Here is a 22,893-nt window from a genome sequence, read left to right on the forward strand (position 1 = left end):
GTGTGGGGCCACTATCCCTGCTCTAGTGGAGGCAGGACCCTTCACCCGGGCCACACTCAGGCGGAGGGCAGCAGGTGCCAGTCTGAGGGGGCAGGGGGCGCACCAACGTGGGACCTGGGTGAGCTCCCTGCCGCTCTGAACTCAGTGTCCCCAGCACGGAGGGTACTCCCGCCCCCTCAGGACTCCGTGTAACCCCCAGCTCGGCACTCTGGCCAGAGTGTGCCCTGTGGGTGCCGGCCACGTGAGGGCAGGAGGAACCTGCATTGTTCACGTTGATGGAGCAGCTGCTGAGGGCTGGGCTCCTGCTAACCCGCGACACCCCACGCCTGTGGTGCTCGGACAGACCCACCACGGGTCATGCGCTCGCGGGGCCTCGAATGCCCGTGGGAAATGGGCTTTATGAGAAACCCCACGGACTGCGGTTTCTCTGCACCCAAATAAACTGACCTTAATCCGCTTCCACGAACGCCGTGGGGTGCCTGGCCCCCACACTCTGCAGCAGGACCCTGAGCCAGGCTGGAGCAGCGTCCTGCACACACAGAGCCTGGTGGAGGGGCTGGCCAGGAGGGCCACGGGCACAGCCCAGGCCTGCTCTTCTGCCTCAAGGCGGCCTGACCAGAGAGGGGCCATCGGGCAGGCTGGGGCCAGAGCTCTGTGGTGGCCCCATCTCTCTGGACCTCAGGGCCTCAGGGAGGCTGCACGCAGCATGGCCAGACTGTGGGGGCTGAGGTCGGAGCTCTGCGGGGCTCAGCCACAGGCGGTCTGGTACTACAGGGGTAAGCGATGTCACAGACCGGACGCGAGGGAGGCCAAGTGCAGGAGAGCAAAGGTGGGGCGCGGCTGGCAGGCTAGCGGGGCCTGTGCCTTCCCCGGCCCTGCCTCGGCTCCGCACCGTGTGCCACGATGCCCGGGGCGCCCGATCGGCTGTGCCCGCCGGGTGCCAGGACAGGCCGCGCGGCTGAGGGGGGCCCTGGTCCACACGCAGCCCCGGCTCCCTCTCCTCTCGCCCCAGCTCAGCTGGGTCCTGCCTGAAAAGGGGGGTGGGGGGAGCTCTCTACAGTGTGTCATTTCAGGAGGGACCTTTGTGACTGGCACGGAGGTGCCCGTATGGCAGAGGGTGCTCCAGGGCCTTGCCAAAGAGCGCGAGCCCGCAGCACGGTGCTCGACCAAAGGCCTGGGAGGGGGTGGTGTCACCACAGCCCGGTTGGGGGATCGGCCGCCCTTGTGTCACCCCACCTCGTCTCTGAGTCCCAGGTCACCGGTGTGTGCTTCGGAATCAGCACCCCGCAGTCCCTCTGCTGCCATTTCCAAGCACCTGTGGCCCTGGGAGCCATTCTGCCCCCACCCATCTCTGCTGGCATGGCCTCACGGTCCCGAGAGGGGGCCTCCTCGCAGGCTCACCTCTGCTGGAGCAGACCCAGGGCACCACAGGAGCAGATGAGCCCCCGAGAGTGCCCTGGGCTCCCTCCCTTCCCCACCACACCCGCCAGGTTAGTCTCCCTCCCAGTCAAGACTGCCTGTGTCCAGGTCTCCTCCCAGAGGTCATCGCTGGTACTAACTCTGGTGGATCCTTCCAGAAACGCTGTGCAGATACACAGTAAGTACTTTGAAATAACTCCCTTTCGAAACAGTGGCCACACAGCACCCATTCTGTCGGAACTTGGGCTTGGAGATCGTCTATGCAGGCCCCCAGACGCCCCCTCCCGGTCACAGCCCCACAGGCTCCACACCCTTCTGTGCCTTAGAGCTTCTACGGCCTGGCCCTGGCCGTCCCCTTGCAGAGGAGCCTCCGGGAGGCCCACAGCCCTGTGCTCTTGGCTCTGGCCACCTGTTTCTCAGCCCAAGTCCCCACCCTAACCCCGGACTCCTTCCTCACCCCGAGCCCTGTGGGGGTGACAGCCTAGTTCATTGCCATGGCATTCCCTGGTGTTGTCTCAACACAGCCTGGGGTGACCTCACTGTAGGCGGGGCTGCAGGGCAGGTCCTGCTGCAGCCAGGGCAGCCCCAGGACACCGGGCCCTGTGGTGACAGTGGAGTGGCCGCAGTGGGCTGGCGGAGCGCGGCTCACTGTGGCTGAGGCCGCGGCCATGGCATCTGGGAACGCAAATCCTCTCGCCCCTTTCTGCTCCTGTGCAGGACCCCAGGCAGGCCCTGGCTCGGGCGCCTTCCATGTTTTGGATCATTAAATCTGCATGTCCCGCCCTGTTTACGGATGAGAAAACCGAGGTGGGGGAGTTACCAAGCACAGCCTGTGCAGCGCCCCCGGGTGGGGGTGGGAGGCCGAGCGGCTCCAGGGTCTTTAAAATATTGGAGGTGGGGTGGGCAGCAGGCGGTGCAGGGGCCGAGGCACCGGACTCCCACGTGGCTGACTGCGGTTCGAGGTGCAGACCTGGTGGCATGGGACTTTCTTATGTTCCCTTTTTCTCTCTGTCTCTCTCTGGTTGAATTTAAAAACTAATAATAACAAAATTAAATAAAAATGATTCTTTAAAAAATACATATTGGGGGGACAGTGTCAGTTTAGGTGATCTGGAAAGTTCTTCCCTATTCAGGGAGTGAGGGGTCCTCTGGGTCCTGGTGACAGGGCAGAGGGGCATTACTGCAGTGACTTGGTGACAGCTGTCACAGGGAAACGGGAAGGAGCATGCGGACCCGGACCGAGAGGGACACAGCTCCTGGAAGGGGCCTGGGCTCCTTACCTTTCTTGGCATTCGCGGCCTTCTTGACCTTGGGGGTCGGGGGCTCGGCAGTGACCTGGGTCAGGAGGGAGCAGAGGCAGAGGAGCAAGTAGGCGTCCCGGAGTTCCATGCTGCGTGTGGGCGGGGCAGCGGCGGTGGCTGCAGTGGCCCTGGGTCGGACAGCAGTGGCAGCCGTGGCCTGGGCTGAGCGTCTTAAGGCAGCAGCCACGGGACCTCTGTCCAGGAAACCCTCCCAGACTTGGCAGGGAGCAGAGGGAAAAACAACACAGCCACACACAAGCCCGAGAGGGGAGGGAGGCCTGGGAGCCCCCGCCCGGGAAACGCCCAGCACACAATCCTGCCCTACCTCCTACGGGGCTTGGGTTTTCTAGGACTCTGAGACATGCACGGCCGTTGTCACGGCCACATCTGCTGAGCAGTTACTTGGGCAGAGCTGGATGGCTGCTCCCTCCACCCAGCAGGGAAAGGGGCTGCCTGCAGGGAGCTGGGGTCACAACAGGGGACAGCTGGGGGGAGGAGGTGGGGCCTCGCCTGCTGCAGCCCCTTGCCAAGTACGTCCACCTACTCCATGGTCACGGATGTGGAGAGCCAGCTGCAGCCAATGAACCCCTTGCCGTAGGATCAAAACCCAGTAACCGGCCGGCAGGTGGGGTGGTGGCTGAGGTGCTGGACTCCCACGTCGACCACAGTTTGAATCTCAGACCCCATGGCTTGAAACTCAGGCTAGGTGCATGTGCATGTGCCCAGAATCCCAAGAGGAGAAGGGGGAAGGAGGAATTGCTGCGTGGCCATCCCCCCGGAGGGTGAATTCTTGCTTTCTGTTTCTTCATCTCTCTGGCAAGTACATGCCCTATAGCAAAAATCTCAAAAAAAACACAACAAACTCAGAGTGACCATGTGCCATGTGGGCTGGAGCACATGAGGACAAACCCCCAAACACGGGAGGGAAGTGCCTGTGTCCACGCTTGTCACAGGGGCATGGGCGGGTCCTAGAGCAGCAGGCCCCTTGCAGCCTGGAGCAATCCCTGCCCAAGTGCAAACTTGCCTACACGCAGCGGGGCCCAGAGCACCTCAGAGGAAGGGCTGACTCCAGCCCCGGGCAGGGAGAGCAGAAAACAAGCCCGCAAGTGCTGGCAGAGGGCTAGGAGCATGTGTTCCAGGAAGTGACATGGAGGGGCCCACAAGTGGCGTGGTGCTGAAGGCACTGGACTCCCACATGGCCAACTGTGGTTCAAGGCCCAGACCTGGTGGCTTGCTTTCTCATTTTCTCTCTCTGCGTGTCTCTTTCTAGTAAGTGCACGTGCCTTGTAGTAAATTAAAAATGATTATAATGATACAATTAAAATAGAAAATTATTTTTATTTTAAAAAAAGGGGGGACATGGAACCAAGACAATGGAACAGCAAGTAGCCAAAAGCAGAGACAGATGGGGACCAAATAGTGTGGAGACAGAATAAGATGGGAAACACAGGCTCCCAGGTGAGACAGGGCTACTCTAGAAGTCTGCCTCGGGGCCGGCAGGTGATGGGAGTGGTTAAGTTGCTGGACTCTCACATGAGCAACCCTGGTTCAAGTCCCGGACTCAGTGGCTTGAAACTCACACTGGGTGGATGTGCGTGCGTGCCCAATATCCCAAGAGGAGAATGGAGGAGAAGGGATTGCAGCGAGGCCATCCATCCAGGAGGGGATTTCTCACTTTCCCTCTCTCTGTCTCTGTCTCTCTCTCTGGCAAGCAAACGCACCTTAAAACAAACCACCCACCTCAAAAAAAAAAATTGCCTCTCCTCAAGGGGACACTGAAGTCTCCTCACCTTGCAGAGGAGAACCCTGACAGACATCAGCTTAACCAAGTCACCAAAGCAAACGCCACCTCCGATGGGGTGGGTCACGCGCCTGCAGCTCCTGAGAACATGGCGTCTTCCCACGAGATTGCTGTCAAGGAGACGCTGGACCGTCCTGTGGAGGGCCATTGTACACAGTGGCGGCCAGGAACTTCCCACAGGACCCGGCTCCTACAGGGCTGCCCCAGACCGAAGGTGATTCAAGACCCCAGACAACAAAATGCAGCGTGTGACTGTGGGCTGGACCCTCTGTCTCCCACACGTGGCTGGGATAAGTGCAAAACGTGATCTTTTTAAAAACTGTATTTATTATTATAATTATTTAAATTTGACCAGCGTGAGAGAGAGAGAGGGAAAGTGAGAAAGCAAGTCACCAGGTCCGGGACTCGAACCATGGCTGGCCATGTGGGAGTCCAGCTCCTTAACCACCATGCCACCTGCCAGCCCTATCTGTCCTGACGCAGGACAGCATCCCAACGACGTGGCACCAGGCCGACAACCATACAAGCGGCTCAGGCTGAAATCTCAGCCGTTAGTATTCTTTGAGTTTCGAATTTTTCAGAAAGAAAATGCAATCTCTGGCAGGCTTCCCTACTTCCGGAGACCCCCTCCTGCCCCGTCTGCCCCGGGGGAGGTCAGCGCTGCGGCCTGAGAGGGAGGAGGCAGGCTTGGCTGGCCCAGCACCAGCACCCAGTGGTGGTGCCAAGGGCGGGAGCCCTGCGCAGGGAACACTCACTCCTGGGGTGCAGTGACTCTGGGATCCCTGGCGCAGTCTGAGCGGAGGAGGGTTTCAGATTTGCAGCCGGCCCTGGGAAGACGCTCTGGGCCAGATGATAATCATTACATAACCCGCCAGGAGCCGCTTCCTGACTCCGGGTGGGGAGAGAGCGGCAAGGGAAAAGTAGTACCTTCTTGGTTGCTTTTTAACTCCTTTGCTTTCCACATGCGAGGCCCCAGAGACAGCAGGGCAGGGGAGGAAGAAAGGCGGCCCTGCCACCTGGGAAGGGACACAAGGAAGGAAGGTGTGGCCGGTGCTCCAGGCAGGGGAGGCGGGCAAAGGCTTGGAGCCCTTCAAAGTCGTAGCACATTCCAGATGGGGACGGTGAGAACGGGGCGGTGAGAAGACACAGTGGCCACTGAGCCACCCTCGCCGAGACTGCGGCCGGAGCCCGGGTGGACAGCCAGGCTGGGGGCTGAGTGCTGGATGCACTGGGACCCAGAAGGCCTCAGAGATCCAGGGCAGCCCCCAGGCAAGGTGGGACTGCACCTTCATGGGGAGTGAGCCCTTTACTGCTTAGCCCGGCAGCGTGCTCCCCACACTCGGGAGGGAGGCTGGCCCAGGGCTCATGGGAGCAGTGAGCAAGCCTTCAGATTTTCCACCTGCATGCCTTCCTGGTGCGTGTGTGCATGTGTGTGCACGCACATGTGCACGTGTGTGTGCACAGAGCTCCCCACAGCCCCTGGGAGTCCACCTGAGCTGTTCGAACGACCTAAGGGCCAGCGTGTGCTGCAGTGCTTAAGGTGCTGGACGCCCGCACGGCCGACCACAGTTCAAGCCCTGGAGCTTAAAGACCATGCTGGGCACAGGTGCATGTGTTCCCAAACTCCCGGGAGGAGAGTGGAGAAGGGACTGCGTGTGGCCATCTCCCTGGGGAGTGATTTCTCACTGTCCCTCTTTCAGTCTCTCTCCAGCAAGCACATATGCCTTAAGGAAAAAAAAAATAAAACAAAAACAAAAACAAACTTTAAAAAATGACCTCTACAGAGGTCAGCCACGGTGACACAGGAGGCAGGGACTGTGTTGTGACATGAGAGATGCCCGGGTTTAACCCCAGCCCAGCTGTCCCACTGGGGGTGGTAAGACCCTGGGTGGGGGGGGGGATCCCTTTCTCTGTCTCTCTTAAGAAAGAAATTTAGAAAATGTCCCTGCAGAGTCATGGCGGGGGACGTGTCTCTATTTCGGGGCCTTCTTGGCTTTGGACTCACGCACACTCACAGTTCCGGGAAGGGCCACCCCTCCTCCAGCCAGTGCGGCCCGGCCTTGCCCACTGTCCCTGGGGCAGGGGGAGGGCCATGCTCGCCAGTGTGGCCGTGCTGGGGGCTGAGGCACGAGTGACCACCTGCAAGGGGGCCCCTGCTCACGGACACCCGATGCTGAGGCCCCTCCCAGTCTCCCTGCACAGAGAACAGCCTCGACGAGGCCTGGGGTGGGCAGTCGGAGCAAGAGCGCCCAAGGCACGCTGTAGTTCCCAGTGTTCTGGCTTCTCTCCGAAGCTGTCGGAAGCGAGTTATACAGGATGACCTCTAGGCACTCCACTCGAGCCAGCCCGAATGCGGACTTCCGGCCCTGCATGGCCTGCCCACCCTGCCCGACCCTGCCGACACTGCCTTCCAGCCACACTGCTCCTGCAGCGACGGAAACGGGGCCGGCCGGCGTGGGCAGCAGGCTCTGCACATCCCCCCGAAGGTCAGGCCCCGGGTGCGCATCTCCAGGCACGGTGCAGGGCAGTCTCGGCCCGCAGCAACGCCGAAGGCCAGTGGCCCGCAGTCTTGGCCTCAGCAACGCTCTCCAGGAAAACTGTCTGTCCCTCTGGGTGTGCTGGCCTGGCACTTGGTCATTTGTCCACGTCATGGCTTTACCCCGGGTCCCAGGACAGACTCTGTGCGAGGTCACCATGAGGGACAGCAATATGCCACTCAGCTGGCCTCAGTTCTCACGGAGCCCACGGTCCTTGCTGCTCTGTCCATGCTCAGTCGTGTGACGGCAGAAGACAGCAGGGGTCCTGGGCCCCGGATAGGGCTGACACCTGCCACTTTGTCTTTTTGGGCAAGGTACTCAAGACCCAACCCCCCTTCAGTCCCTCTGCCCTGCCTGCACGGGGTTCTGTCCAGGAGCACAGTGAAGCCATGCAGGGGATGGCTGGGCCGCCTGCAATGCTGTGGGGAGACGGGCCCTGCCTGAGCAGCCTCACGGCCGGGGGTGGCAGAGCTCCAGGGCCTGTCCCACCCATGGGCCTTCCACCCCGGGAGAGCAAGGCCCCGGAGGGCTGACTGGGCCTGTTCGGCCTTGGCTGGTCACAGCGGGCCACAGCGCTAGGACACCCGGGCATCCCCACGAGACACCACAGGGCACTTGGCTCTGCCTGGCTGGCATCCCTGGCCTCCAGCTAGCCGTAGACCCTGGCCAGTGTGAACCCAGCTGTGCACACGGGTCCCGAAGCCCCCAGCCCCTAGAGTCCCTCTGCGTGCGCCAAGCTGATGTGTGGCCTGTTCCGAATCTGAAGGAAACAGCTGTGACAGGCTCCTAGCCAAGGCACCTCCCTTCTCTGCAATTTTAAGCCGGGCAGCCCTCTTTGCTCCCAGAGCTCTGGGCATCTTGAGAGATTTCTGAGACAGATCCAGTTTCTGCAGTTGTGGCCCACGGCAGTCTGCGGTGACCTCCACATCCCTCCAGGACTGCGCGTCACGCCTCCCCTGGAGGGTGCTCTCCAAGGGGCACACTCCGGGCCGTCCCCAGACCCATGCTCACCCCTCGCCTCTGGCTGTCCCCTCTCACCGCCTTCAGGCCTTCGTCCAACCAGCCGTGGGCCTACTGCCCGGCCTCACGCACACGTTCTCGTAGGACCCCTCCTCCATGCCACTTCCCACGCACCAGATCCAGCAAGCACGATTTTACTGCCGTAAACAGATCAGTGTGTCTTCCTGGACAGGGCAGGCAACTGACGGCAGTGACAAGACCGCGTGAGCACACGGTGCGTCCTCCCCACATGACACAGAGCTGCCGTCAGCCACCGGTTTGGGGCTGCGGGTGCACCTAACCTACACAGAGCTCCGGAGACTGCGACGGTTCGGCCCATCACCCACCATGATGTAGCGTTGACGGAGGCCAGAGGTGAGGGGACAACGGTCTCTATGTCCTCCGAGGCCCAGTACCGTTTCTAACTTACTGTCCTGGGGGGAGGGAGGTGGTGCCCTGCCTGGACCCCTCATCCCCGTGGTTCCCATCCTGTCCCTTTGCACCGCCCCAGCTACATCCTTCCCACCCGACCTCCGCCCCGGGGACAGAGAAACGGCGCCGGGACCCACTGCGCCCAGTACAAGCTGTGCCAGTCCCAGTCAGCACCAGCCTCCTCACCCTGGTGACCGGAAATGACAGAAACCACGTGGAGTCTGTGACTTGTCTGCTGGGGCTGTTCTTCCAGATGGGAGAATTTATCATGGATACTGGCGGTGGGAACAGAGGGTCCTTATTTAAAACCAGCCTCTCTTCTGGCCATGAACTCTGGTCTGTGAACAGGCTTGCACCTGGAGAGTAGGTGAGGGACTCAGATGTCCCAGGACCCCGGGCTGCACACACCCAGGTGCTGAGTGGACACCTGCGTGTTCCCCAACACAGTGTGTCAGAGTGGCCCGGGACAGAGAGCAGAGGCTGCAAGAGCACCAGGCCGGCCCAGGGAGAGGCACTGCCGTGTCGGCCAGGTGGTCCCCACGGTGGCCACAGACCCTGCAGCCTCCCTCTGGGGACCAAGAACACCAGCAGGGACGTCTTCATTGTCTTCACTCCTCTCCCCGGGGTTATTCACTTTGGTTATGGTCCCAGAAGGGGAACTGCTGGGTGGAAGGGTGTGAACTCAGTCCCGGGTGTGTCCCCTGGCAGCTGGCAGTTGAGCCCACGGCCTGGAGAGCGCCTGCAGACGACTGCAGACATTCTGGGTCACGTGCTCTGCAGGCCTGACCTGGGGCCGGGAGACCAGGGACCCACCGGGGAATGGAAGCCACCCAGGTACTACGTAACGTGGCACTCCTCCTGGCCCGGGCGCTGGCCGACTGCAGTGTTCTCCCTGAAATGGGTACTTGCAGGCCGTTGGGGACAGCACTGCCCTGCACTGGGACAGGTCTCCCCAGACGGCCCGTCTATCTGCCGGTCTTGGCCTTCAGTTCTCTTTTTCTAAGAGTTGTAGTAATCAGACCTTCCCAACCAGTGCTCTCCTGGGGGCTCTCGCTCCTCCACATCCTGTGTGACACACACATGTCCCATGTAGGTGACCTTCAAGACAGACACCAACACCTCTGTCCCCGTTCTGGACATTCTCCATGATGCGCGGCCTGCCTGGCCAGCCGGAAGCTGCTTGGCATGCAAAGGCCTGGCCGAGCCTGGCCTGTGTGCAGGGAGACAGCTCAGCTGAGCTTCGCCAAATGATTCGGCGACATCCCTTCTCATTCATGAACCTCAGACTGACCCCCGAAACCAACCGCCAACACCAAAGGCTTCGGGGCCAGCAGGTGGCGTAGTGGTTAAGGCATTAGACTCCAACATGGCTGACTGTGGTTCAAACCTTAGACCTGGCAACTTGAACATCATACCAAGTGCATGTGTCATCATACCATGTGCATGTTTGTGCCACAAATCCCTGCAGAATAGAGAAGGGACTGTGGTGTGGCCAGGCCGAGGGAGGAGCCCTCGCCTCTAGAGCAGCCGTCAGCGCTGATGAGAAAACGGCGGGACGTCCTGACACGCCAGGGAGCGGCCATAAAACCAGCCGCTGACAACTGCAGTGCCAAGAAAGGTTGGCTACCAGCCAGGGCAGCCACGCTCCCTAGCCCCAGCCTAGAGAGCTCTGCCCGGATCTCCCGGGGCGGGAGCCAGGGTGGGCTTCCCCAGGTCAGGGAGGCTCACCAGCCTGGCAGGGCCTGGGTCTGCCCCTGCTGCAGGAGCCTCCTCCTCCTCCCCTTCCCCGGAGGCACCCCGACACACAAGGTGAATGAACTTCCCTTTGGAATTCTTACTTTGAAAGCTCTACAGAGAAAAAAATCCCGAAATCCCCATCAGAAGCGCTTCCTTTAAGTTGGATTTCCAGCTGTGGACTCGCGCTGTAGGAGTCTCCCGGGCGGCCCCTGCCCGAGTCCTCGCCCTGGTGGTGGCCTTGGCATTGGTGACCACTCACCAGACAAGGGTCAGACCCTGTGGGGGGGGTCACTGGGTGGCCTCTTGGCTTGTAGCTGAAGAATTCTAGCCACACCAAACCAGACCAGAAAATAGACTAATTTTACATGTACAAATGTTTCCTGAAATTCAGACCATTCACAAAGAATATATACAAACTCGGGTTTCACAGGAAGAGGGAAAAGCAATCGCGGTGAGGGGAGATGTGCAGATCACCCCAGGAACCCGACTTTCTGCCTCTCGGGACCGAGGCTCTCTTCCTGGTGTAGGAGGCTCTGCAGGGAGACGTGGAGCACCTTGCCCACTCGCTTGCCGGTCTGCAGGACAGAGAAGGGACAGTCACGTGCCCCGCACCTGCCCTCTGCCGGGGGAGGCGCCCTCCCGGCCAGCTAGCGGTCCCCATGCTGTCTGCCTTCCACCGGCCTCAGAAGACTCTTAACTAATAATTAAAGCACAGCAGAAGCCAACCACAAACCACGACAGCTGGTTACACCGAGAGATCCTCCATAGCAAAAGGAAAGGGAAGAGGCCGTCCCAGGCAGCCATCAAGGCCTGCGTTCCTGCCGCCTGGGGACGGGCGGTAGGGCTGTGGCCAGAGCTGGCTCTGCTAACCTGCTGTCCCGCACTCCGAAGCCATGTGGCCACAGAGAGCCCGGGGTCTGCCTGGAGGAGGGACAGATGGTGCGGAGGGGGTGTCGACAAGCAGCTTCCAGCTCACCTCCCACCAAGGCTCAAAGCAGAGCTGCTCGGATGGGACCGGAGCCCATATGGGGACGGCGTCTTCACTGTCACTGTCACACAGATGTCCAAGGCTGTGGGACATTGGGACCGAGACACAAGAGGTCATACGACTCACTAAACCTAGTAAGCAGCCCCCCACAGCGGATGCGAGGGGCCCTGGAGAAAGCTGTCCGCCGAGATCTTTCAGAATGAAACTCTTGTCTCTGACAACAGGGCTGGGAGCCTCTGCTGGGCGGCAGAGATGCAGCGCCTGACCTGCCTCTGGAGCCCCCGGGCTCACACTGGCCGAGCTGGCACGTGCCTGAGGTCCGGCCCTCACAGCACTCCAGGGCGTCCACTGTCACGTTCCCACTGAGCAGGGGCAGCCTGCGGCCAGCCCTCAGCTGTGCCTGGGTCCCCAGGCCACACACGGCCGTCTTGTTCTTTCAAGGCAGTGGTGACAAGGCAGACACCGAGGGCTTGGACCAGTGGAAAACCGTGGGCTCCAAGAATGAAGGAGGGTGGGCGGCCACTGGGCTGGTGCACAATGACCTCTGGGCTTGTGTGGGACAGAGGCCACCTGGCAATTCAGCCAGTCGGTCAGAGCTGAGGTGACGTGGGCGAGAGTGGACTGTGAAGACACGGGTGCAGGACCGGCCCTGCCCCAGGGGCTCCCAGCCTGGCAGGGAAATGAGTGAGGAACAGGACGCAGGTGTGGTGGGCGGCCCGACGGTGCTGCTGGGGCGGAGGGCCCAGGGGCGACCCCGATACCATTCCCGCCGCCTCCATGGGTGCCCTGCTAGACCTGTGAGGGTTGGGGTGAAGGCCCCCCATAGTTCCCAGCTCCACCGCTTTTCAGCCCTTGGAAGGCCAGGAAACCGCGGCCAGCAATGCGATCCCTATCGATCAATGCGATCACAGCCTTGCGGTCTCACAGTCACAGGTGACTCTGTGCTCATCCAGACCCGCAGGGACGTGGCATCACAGAGCAGGGGGATGGCTGAGGACAAGCCACGGGCCCCAGCAGGTTCTGTCCCTCCCGGCCCCCACCCCGGCCCCTGGCCTCACTGCTGCCCTCCAAGCTCCCCGTCCGCGGTGGGGCCGTGAGCACAGAGAACCCCCCATATGGTCAAGAGGACGAAGGCGGTGAGCACCCCTGCCGGCCCAACCCTGCCTGGAAGCAGCGCCTCACCTCCATCATCTCGAAGATGCTCTCGGGGTCCAGGCTGCCCTTCCCCACCTTCCTCACGCACGTCACGACGCCCTTGCTGGTCACCGCCAGCAGCAAGCTGGCCAGGGAGCAGGCCTCCTCCTGCAGGGTGGCGTCCACCACGTGCCGACAGCCGATCTGCAAAGCCAGGCAGCAGCACGTGCGTGTGGGCAAGGCACGCTTGTGGCAACGCATACGTGTGGGCGAGACGTGTGCGGCGAGGCAGGCGTGTGGGCGAGGCAGGTGTGCCAAGACACGACCCAGGCCCCCTTGCAGGCCTTGTGGTGAAAGCACCAAACTAAACAGAGGGCTGGCCCTGCCCACCTGGATGCTGCCTCAGCATCTGCCCAGAAGGGAGTTGCTGAAAGCAGGCGTCTCTGTGGCAGGCCGCTGTGGGTGGTCAGAACCGGAAGCCGAGGGGAGGGACCACCCTGAAGGGCAGGGACAGAGATCCACGTAGTGATCTCAGCAGTAAGGCCACGAGGCCGTTTCCCTGAAGCAGGGGGTTTGGGAGGGTCCGTGTGAAGAACGAGCCAGGCACAGGGGCTCGGTTCCCCAAGCCCCAGGCTCAGAGAGTGGAATGAATCCTGACCCGGTCCGCCTTTTCTTTTAAGAGAGATTTTTGCTATGCAGTGTGAGTGCTTGCCAGAGAGACAGAGAGAAATCACCCCAGGGGGATGGCCACACCACAATCCCTTCTCCTTCATTCTCCTCCCAGGATTTTGGACATGCATGTACGTGCACCGTGTGGATTTTGACCTACCAAGTCTGGGACTCGAACCGTGGTCAACTACATGGGAGTCCAGCGACATAGCCATTATGCCACCTGCTGGTCCTTGTTCTGCCTAACTGCACACAAGGAGTCCTGGGTGGCAGAAGCCCCAATCCCTGGCAGTGCACACCTGGGCAGGGTCACCCAGAGGTTGGGCCCTGCAGGCGCCTGTGCTATGGAGCCACGCCTGACGTCCCCGACCCCTGGGATGTGCTCCACCCTTGGTGCAGACATGGACACTGGGGTCCACAAGGGACCCCTGAGCCCCATGGACAGCGCAGACTGGAGGGACTGAAGGAAGTGAGCCCACAGGGTGCTCGGTGAGGCTCATAGTCTGGAAGCGTGTACACTCTGGCTACACACTACACACCTCCTCGTGCACGCCTGGATGCAGTCCACCTTCTGATTCGAAAGGGAAGAGAGAGCTACTTATAATTTGGCTTCTAATACAACCAACCTACTGGGTTTGGGTTAAAGCCACCCTGACATGGTCTGTCAAAGGGTAACTTCTCAACTCCAAGGACTGGGGTGTCGGGACCCCCACGTGTGGGAGAGCAGAGTGTAACGCATGTGCTCACACCTTGCACAGAGTGACGATGCAGGGGACGTTCTCCACACTCAGCCGGATGCAGTCGTATGGGTCATCGGACAGCTCGATGTCCTTCGACCCCTCCTCGTCCTCCAGAACACGGACCCTTGGGATCCTAGAGACAGAAGCACAGTTCAAGTGTCCGCTTACAGGGAGGGGAGACTGGGAACAGGAGCTGGAACCCCTGTCTCAGGAGAGAGGCCAGGTCTGTAGTTTGCCACCCGCACCGAGTGCCCTGTCGAAAGCACATAGCAGCACCGTGGTGTAGTGAGGACGGGAGTTCGAGTTCTGGAAAATGACTGGCCAACGAGAGACGAGCTGCGCCCCACCTCCTGCCACACACGTGCACAGTCATACCGAGTAGTCCCCAAGTGCACAGGCAGGAGAGAGCAAGAGCCTCTGGAGGAGGAACGGAGAACGAGGCCGTGAAGGCTCACCTTAAATATGTGCCCGAGAAACGCAAATTAGAGCTGCAGTGCGGCTGGGCACACAGTCCCAGGACTGTCATCAGAGCGGCCACAGTGAGAAGGCTACAATCCAAGGACTGGCAGAGGAGGGCCGCCCAGAACCCACACAGCGGGGCAGGGCTGGGCACTCCACGGAGCCCAGGGCTCAGGTCACGGTGAGGCCCTATTTGAACGAGTTGGGTCGCCAGCTTGCGTTCTGGTGGCTACGTTCAAATTACCCTATAACGTGCACACGCGTCTCTCCGTTTCTCAACCTGGGCCGACACACGGCTAGCACGCTCTGACGTCTCCACTCTTCCACAGGACCCAGACTCTGCGAAAGGCGGACCCACATGCCTGGGGCCCCAGTGCCTCGCATGGTGCCCGGTCCCTGCTGCCCGCAGGCTGCCCCTGTCCGGGATGAGATGGAGCCGTGCCACAGCAGGGGTTCTCCCCATTGGGGCAGTGGGCTGGCCGTCTGTATGTGCTGTTTGCCCAAGCATTACCCACAGCCAGCCCCCGTGTCTGCCTCCCAGTCTCTCCTTGGGCTCTGGTGCCCAGAAAACCAGCCGGCGGATGGAGTCCCTGCTGAGGCCTGAGAAGCAGCAACCCCCTCCCTCCTCCAGTCAGGCCCGGCGGGGTTGCCACTGCAGGCTCTGGCACACCTCCGTGGCTGTGCGCCAGGCCACGTCTCAGGTCGGCTGGGGTGGGCCCTCCACAGCGTCCTCCACCAACAGCCCAGCCCACGATTTCTAAGCTATATTGTTTTTAATAAGATTATTTTATTTAACTTTATTCATTCATTTATGTGTTTATTTTAATTTGACCAGAGAGGGACAGAGCGAAGAGACGGAAAGTGAGAAAGCAAGCCATCAGGTCCGGGATTCAAACCGTGGTTGGCCAGGCCCAGTGTTCTTAACTACCACACCACCTGCCGGCTCTTTGAGCTATACAGTTTTATGTATTTATTTATCTACTTATTCATTTATTTATCTATTTATTGGAGAGTTTGCTATAGGGCACGTGCATTCACCAGAAGACAGAAAGCGAGAAATCACCCCCCAGGGGGGTGGCCACGCCGCAATCCCTTCTTCCAGTCTCCTCTCGGGGTCTTGGGCACGCACGCACATGTGCCCGGTGTGAATTTAGACCACCGTGTCCGGGACTCAAACCGCAGTCAACCACATGGGAGTCCAGCGACATAGCCATTATGCCAACTGCTGGTCCCGAGCTATGTAGTTTTTAAACTTTGTCTCTGTTTAATTAGAAGCCAGGTGGTCTAGATCCACTACAGAGAACCTCCAAGATGGGCACTAACTTGCCTACCATGTGAGCGCTGGACAATGGCTGACAGGAGCTACACATTGACAAGTCACCCACAGGACACAACGAAGCAGGCGGAGGACAGGAGGGGCTGCATTCGGAGGGCCCTCCACGTGGGGACACCAGGTGCGCCAGCTCCTCGCCACCACAGAGCGGCTGCGCAGTCGCCCCGGACTAAACACCCTCACCCTCTCGCTCAGGTCCGTCTCTAGGCCACCCCCCCGCATGTTCCGGGTCGTCGTTCTGCAGAGCCCAGACTCCCGACGATGTGTTTATTTTAATTTGACCAGAGAGGGACAGAGCGAAGAGACGGAAAGTGAGAAAGCAAGCCATCAGGTCCGGGATTCAAACCGTGGTTGGCCAGGCCCAGTGTTCTTAACTACCACACCACCTGCCGGCTCTTTGAGCTATACAGTTTTATGTATTTATTTATCTACTTATTCATTTATTTATCTATTTATTGGAGAGTTTGCTATAGGGCACGTGCATTCACCAGAAGACAGAAAGCGAGAAATCACCCCCCAGGGGGGTGGCCACGCCGCAATCCCTTCTTCCAGTCTCCTCTCGGGGTCTTGGGCACGCACGCACATGTGCCCGGTGTGAATTTAGACCACCGTGTCCGGGACTCAAACCGCAGTCAACCACATGGGAGTCCAGCGACATAGCCATTATGCCAACTGCTGGTCCCGAGCTATGTAGTTTTTAAACTTTGTCTCTGTTTAATTAGAAGCCAGGTGGTCTAGATCCACTACAGAGAACCTCCAAGATGGGCACTAACTTGCCTACCATGTGAGCGCTGGACAATGGCTGACAGGAGCTACACATTGACAAGTCACCCACAGGACACAACGAAGCAGGCGGAGGACAGGAGGGGCTGCATTCGGAGGGCCCTCCACGTGGGGACACCAGGTGCGCCAGCTCCTCGCCACCACAGAGCGGCTGCGCAGTCGCCCCGGACTAAACACCCTCACCCTCTCGCTCAGGTCCGTCTCTAGGCCACCCCCCCGCATGTTCCGGGTCGTCGTTCTGCAGAGCCCAGACTCCCGACGCCGTGCTGTTAACTGTCTCACGGATGGCCCTCACCCCCACCGCCCCAACCTGTCCCAGGGCGCTTGTGCGCAGAGGGCAGGTGGTGTGACCGAGCCGTCGCAAGAGGCAGCTCCATAGAGACTGAGCACCTTGTCCCTTCCTCACAGACGCTGCGGCGGCCGGGCCACCGTGACACAACCGTTTCCTAGGAATTGAAACCCCAGAGCAGGCTGTCACCTGCTTCAGGACCCTTGGTGTGCACCACAGGCTGCGTGAGCGCTGTGGGTCAGCCACTGGTGCTGGGAGCCGGCCGGGTACAGAGGCAGAGGCCCTGCCCGAGGGTGGGCCCAGCGCTGCGACAGCTGGCCTGCACCGGTGTCCACTCCTTTTGGCGTCTCTGTCATTTCCTAGTACTTTTCTAAATGGTGTGTTTACTTATAAAGATAACACTGCACAAAACGATACAGAGGGACCAGCAGGTGGTGTGGTGGTTGAGGCACTAGACATTCCCATGTGGCCAACCATGGTTTGAGTCCCAGACCTGGTGGCTTGCTTTCTCACTCTCTCTCCCCCCCCCCTCTGTCTTGCTCTGGTCAAATTAAAATAAAATAAAATGAAATAAATGATTAAATCGATATTTTAAAAAAAGCAATACAAAAACGTCTACAGTCAGAGTCAGCTCAGGGGATCGTGCATCGCCAGGTTCAGCGCCGACACCCGCGACCTTTCCCCAAGGGCTCCAGTGAAATCCCTGTTCCACTGTGAGCATCGGCTCAGGCTCGCTGAGGGCCCGCTGGCCGAGTCCGGAAGACTCACCTGGTGTTGAAGAGGGCAGCCTTTACAGCAATGGAAATGGCGTCGAAGAGATTCCCACCACATTCCAGCAGCTGAGGGAGACAGGCATAGAGGGAAGGGAAGGCAGGCATGTTTATTACCCGAGGGCTCTCGCGGTCATGGCACCCCAACGGAGTGTGTGCCGATGAACAGCCGTCAGGAGCAGCCCCGGGGCCCGGGGAAGGGGTCGGACCCCACGTGGATGGCCGCAGCCTGAATGCTGGCCTCAGCAGCTCGAGAGAGGCCGCCACTGGGCGTGCTCTCTCGCTCCCCCGCCGCCTCCCTCTCTGTCTCTCCGCCGCCTCCCTCTGTCTCTCTGGGGAGCACATGCACCCTCTGGCAATAAAAAAGAAATTCACTCATTTAACTAAGTAAAAACACACCAGAGATGAGAACACACAGCTCTGTCCGGCTGCCACGCTGGCTCACCCACAGGGTGTGCCCCCTCAGTTCCAAGGCTACCTTGCCATGCTGTTCGCACGGGCCATGCACACAGAGTGCTGCTGGCCCCGGTGGCACCACTCCCAGGCCGTGGCCTGCTGTGTCACTGCTCCCTCAGGAATGCTGCCACACAGCTCATCTTGATGTGGCCTAGGGAGCTTCCACGTGCAGTGTCACTCCAGTCTTTGCTGACACACGCCTGGCTCCTGGACATGCAGAAACACGGGCCGTGATGCCGTAGGTGTGCATGTGCTAGCGGGGTAACTACCAGCACACGGCTCGTGTTCCGTCATGCAACACGGCTGCTTCACACGATCATAGCCAGCCTGGGGCACCTCGTCTGAACTCCATCCGGCAGCTCAGCCGGGCCCCGTCCAGACAGCACCTCGTCTTGTGTCTTCCTTGACGACTACTGAGGACAACTGTAAGTGCTGCCATCATACAACCACCTACGTGTGCTCCTTAGAATGGCTGTATTTCACTTTTAAAGAGCTGTTTTAGGGGAGCAGCAGTTAGCGTAATGGCTATGTCGCTGGACTCCCACATAGTCGACCACGGTTCGAGTCCTGGACTCGTTGGCTTAAACTCATGCTGGGAGTGTGTGCCCAAGATCCCGAGAGGAGAATAGAGGAGAAGGGATTGCAGCGTGGCCATCCCCTCTAGGGGGTGATTTCTCCCTTTCTATCTCTCTGTCTCTCTCTGTCTGTCTGGCAAGTGCACGCGCCCTATAGCAAAAACCTCTCCAAAAAAAAAAAGAATTATTTTAGGAGGCCGCCCTTCCTGACTCACCCACGCTAGGATAACAGTGAGCACCAACAGGACAGCAGGCCCGGCACGTGGCACTCACCAGCACGTCCACGTAGAGAGCCCAGCAGTGCTCCCGAGGGCTGATGCAGAGGGACCTGAGGTCCACGCTGCTCTTGTTGTTGAAGATCCGGTAGAGGGTGTTGGCGATCTCCGTGCCAAGGTCATCACCTCCTCGACCTTCAAATTCGGGGGTAGCATTGGCTGAACTGTGTGGAACGGCAACAGAAAAGCTGGCTGAGGCTTGCATGCGGGGAGTGTGTGCCCAAGATCCCGAGAGGAGAATAGAGGAGAAGGGATTGCAGCGTGGCCATCCCCTCTAGGGGGTGATTTCTCCCTTTCTATCTCTCTGTCTCTCTCTGTCTGTCTGGCAAGTGCACGCGCCCTATAGCAAAAACCTCTCCAAAAAAAAAAAGAATTATTTTAGGAGGCCGCCCTTCCTGACTCACCCACGCTAGGATAACAGTGAGCACCAACAGGACAGCAGGCCCGGCACGTGGCACTCACCAGCACGTCCACGTAGAGAGCCCAGCAGTGCTCCCGAGGGCTGATGCAGAGGGACCTGAGGTCCACGCTGCTCTTGTTGTTGAAGATCCGGTAGAGGGTGTTGGCGATCTCCGTGCCAAGGTCATCACCTCCTCGACCTTCAAATTCGGGGGTAGCATTGGCTGAACTGTGTGGAACGGCAACAGAAAAGCTGGCTGAGGCTTGAGCCCCGTGTCCCTGTGGCGTGGGGAGAGCCAGCTGCCACAGCAGTCGCTGAAATGAGCAAAGGCCAGCCTCATGCAGCAGCCCAGGTGGGTGCCGTGCCCTGGACTGGGCAGTGCAACCTCTCACAGAAGCCGTCTCAGAGAGGAACGAGACAGTGATGGTGACGAGGAGCACAGCCAGCCACCTGAGCTCTGACCCGCAGGCTAGCATAAACACTTGTCTGGCAGGCCCAGGAGCCGAGGGGCGGGACACAGCTCAGCTCCCAGCATGGTCTCGGACTCGCCGGGCAGGAAGAACGCAGTGCATGTGCAACACCTTTCTGGGGCGGTCTAGAGGGGGTGCTGACAGCACGTCAGGGAGGCCCGAGCTTCCCTGTGCTGAGGGACGCGAAGAAGACGCTGGCTGACCACATACCAGGTGCCTCCTATTTTACTCGGTATTTTTGAGACCTTTTCCTTTTGGACTTCTCCATATGGCACTTATGCCCAGTTATCTTTTTAAGTTTAACGAAAATGTCTGGCTAATGGTTACCCACATGGTCGATCATGGTTTGAGTCCTGGACCTGGATGTCTGAAACTCACACCAGGTGCATGCGCCCCCAGATCCTAGTGGAAGAGAAGGGACTGCAGCGTGGCCACCCCCGGGGGGCGATTACTCACTTTTTGTCTATCTCTCTCTCTGGTGAACACATACATGCTATAGCAAAAGTAAAGTCTGGCTTGTGACCAGTAGATGGCATAATGGCTACATTGCTGGACTCCGATGACTGTGGTTCAAGTCCTAACCCCAGTGGCTTAAAACTCATGCCAGGTGCATGTGTGTGCATGCCCCAAATCCCGAGAAAATAGAGGAGAGGGGATTGCAGCATGGCCGACCCCCTGGAGAGTGATTTCTCGCTTTTTATCTCTGTCTCTCTGGTGAGTACACCCTCCCTATAAATAAAAGCCTGGCTTAACGCAAAGGACTCCCACTGCAGCTGTGAGGGAGGCAGGCATGGCTGGTAATCACAGCATCATAATGAAGGTCCAGAAAGCCAGGAAGCCTGCTGCTCTGGCAAGGATTCTGCAGGTCACACACTGAGGCTCTCGGGCCCTGTGCTGGCCACAGCTGAAGTGTGAGCCGGGGAACGCACACAGGGACGGGGTGGGGAGGGAGCCGAGGAGGGAGGCAGGCTGCAGGTGGCACTGAGCGGGAGGCAGGCCTCTGTGAAGATGGGCAGGAGCGGGTCACCTGAGAGCAGAGGGATTCTGGGTACAGTGAGATCTACATGAAGGCCCAGGGCTGTGCCCACCCCACTGTGGGACCGGAGTAGAGATCTCACTGGCCGTTGAGCCTAAGGACGCCACATCAGACCGCACTCCCGCGGTAACTCCGCCTCTCTAAGTATCAGCCTTCCCTCCCTCGGCACCGCCTGCCGCCTGCCGCAGAGCCCAATTTCGAATCCCGGGGAAGCATCATTACCTCTACAGCAACCTCACCGATCCCCTGACGCCTCTCCAGCCTGGGGCGTCAGGCGTGGAAGGGAGCCACAGAACCAGAGCCCCCGGGACCTCGTGTTTATTTGGCACAGCTGGTAAGACACACCCTGCCTAATTTCAACTAGGCAATCCACATCCGCCCATGTTTTCAGTGCTTAAAACTCATCTCCAGGTCTCTGTGCAGACACATCCAATCAGAACACGTAAGCGAGACACGTCTCTCCCACCCCGAATGCAGGGGGCCTTTCCTGGGTGTGACTGAGTACCAGGATTAATGCAGGGCTCTCCTTTAGCCCTGGGGGACAGCCTGCAGAACCTCCCAGGTCCAACAGTCTAAAGTCACCCCCCTGCAAAACCATGTCCCATTTTTTTTATATTCGTCAATGTTTTTTTTCCCCAAAAATGAGAGAAAGAGAGGCAGGTACTTTGATGGAACCCCACCACATTCGGCACGTCCAAGGTGGTCTGAGTCGGAGGTGGGGCCTTTGTGAGGCTCCTGCACTGCACGGGCCCTTCTTCCTGGCCACCACTGTGCCCCCGGGCTAACTTAGAGTGGGAATTCCATCTATTTTAAAACATGTCCCCGTGGGTGTGAGACTCCCAAACCTGGAGTGCTCCCGTGCCGGAGGGTGCCCAGGCTGGGGTGACTGGGGCAGGGGCTGGGAAGGAGGGCCATGTTCAGGTGGGGAGAGCACACCGGATGCTCCTGGCCATGCGAAAAGCTGAAGCCTGTGCCCTACTCAGGATAAAGGTGGGCTGGAGAACTGGGTGTTCCACCTCAGCACTGCCTGCTCCGGGCATGTGGGCTCCCCAACGGGCTGGACAGACCTGGAAGGCACCTCAGAGGTCCCCCCAGGGACGAAGCGGCGGGGGCGAGCCAGGCAGCTGACCCACCTGCACCCAGACCACATGCACGCCACCAAGGGCAGACTACAGCACTGGCCAGCCCTCGTGGGAGCATCTTAATCCACCTGTAAGTGGACCCAAACGTAACACGCTCACAGGAGGGAGCCGATGAGCAGATGCTCCGGCTCTCGCTTCAGAGGGGCCGTGCCAGACACTGCTCTCAGCACTCCAGACGCTCAACTCATTTGATTCCCAGTGACCGCAGAAGTACTGGCCTCGGGTTGGAGAGCAGGAACCGAGTTACTTAGAGGTTGTGTTGTCTATGCAGGGGCAGGGCCAGGGCTGGGAGCTCAGCGGCCGCTGAGCCTGCCGTCTAACCACCGAGGCTCAGGTTAGCTTTCTCGGCTCACCTGTGGCCTCACGGCAATGAATGGAAGTCTGATCTTGGGATGTACTACAAGCCCACGAAAGGTGCCAGCCGATGGCGTGGTGGTTAAGGCACTAGACTCTCACACGGCCAACCATGGTTCAAGTCCTAGATCTATCTGGTGTCTTGCTTTCTCTCTTTTCCTCTCTCTGTCTCTCCCTGGTGAGTGCATAAGCCCTATGGTAAGCTAATAAAAACAAAAATAATAACTAAAAGTAAATAATTCTGAAAAACAGAGCACACAAAGCTTCTCTGTTAAACACAAACAGAACAGCATGAGTGTGAGCTGGCACCAGCACACGCTCCCGGCATCACGACGTGCCCGCCAGCAGCCGGCACACGCCTGGCCTTCTGGCTCTCACCGTCCCAACCAGCCCAGACCCCCCTTTCTCTCAAAAGCAGCACCCCCTTTCTCTCCCAGAGTTGTGGGAACTCACTTACTGAGGGGCGAACTCTGCCCCTCCCACTCCCCACCTCTGACTCATCCCCTTGTCCTGCTTCTCTGGTGCCCTGGGCCAGGCCGAGACCAAGGCCCTGGCGGCCTGGAACGTGCTCTAACACCAGGCCCATTGTCGCTTCTCTTGCTGATCTGTGGATTATCACGCCAGGCCAGGCCCGGCCCGCAGCAGCAGAAGTCCCTGGGTGCCGGGGCAGGGCTAACTCGGGGCCTTCCCCTTGCAGCAGGTGTCGAGCCCGAGGCGGGTCCCCAGGCTGACTCCTGCGCGTACACTGGCCCATTTCTTTTTTTTTTTTTTTTTTTTGGTGCGATTTTCAGTGT

General features: G+C 59.4%; 2 protein-coding genes across 2 annotated transcripts in view; both read right to left on the reverse strand.

Moving 5' to 3' along the window:
* Positions 1-3,377, reverse strand: part of CLEC3B (C-type lectin domain family 3 member B) — a gene marked incomplete at its 3' end in the record, with an annotated part of 7,676 nt that extends 4,299 nt beyond the window's left edge. The window contains 1 exon segment of the mRNA XM_006169780.3: positions 2,700-3,377. Coding sequence (XP_006169842.2) covers positions 2,700-2,808 — 109 coding nt within the window.
* Positions 3,378-10,567: 7,190 nt separating this feature from the next.
* Positions 10,568-22,893, reverse strand: part of EXOSC7 (exosome component 7) — a gene marked incomplete at its 5' end in the record, with an annotated part of 16,655 nt that continues 4,329 nt past the window's right edge. Inside the window, 5 exon segments of the mRNA XM_014584698.1 lie at positions 10,568-10,801; positions 12,397-12,552; positions 13,767-13,890; positions 17,390-17,460; positions 19,160-19,325. Coding sequence (XP_014440184.1) covers positions 10,697-10,801; positions 12,397-12,552; positions 13,767-13,890; positions 17,390-17,460; positions 19,160-19,325 — 622 coding nt within the window.

Source organism: Tupaia chinensis, unplaced genomic scaffold, assembly GCF_000334495.1.
Source record: "Tupaia chinensis unplaced genomic scaffold, TupChi_1.0 Scaffold147500_1, whole genome shotgun sequence".
Taxonomy (NCBI): domain Eukaryota; kingdom Metazoa; phylum Chordata; class Mammalia; order Scandentia; family Tupaiidae; genus Tupaia; species Tupaia belangeri.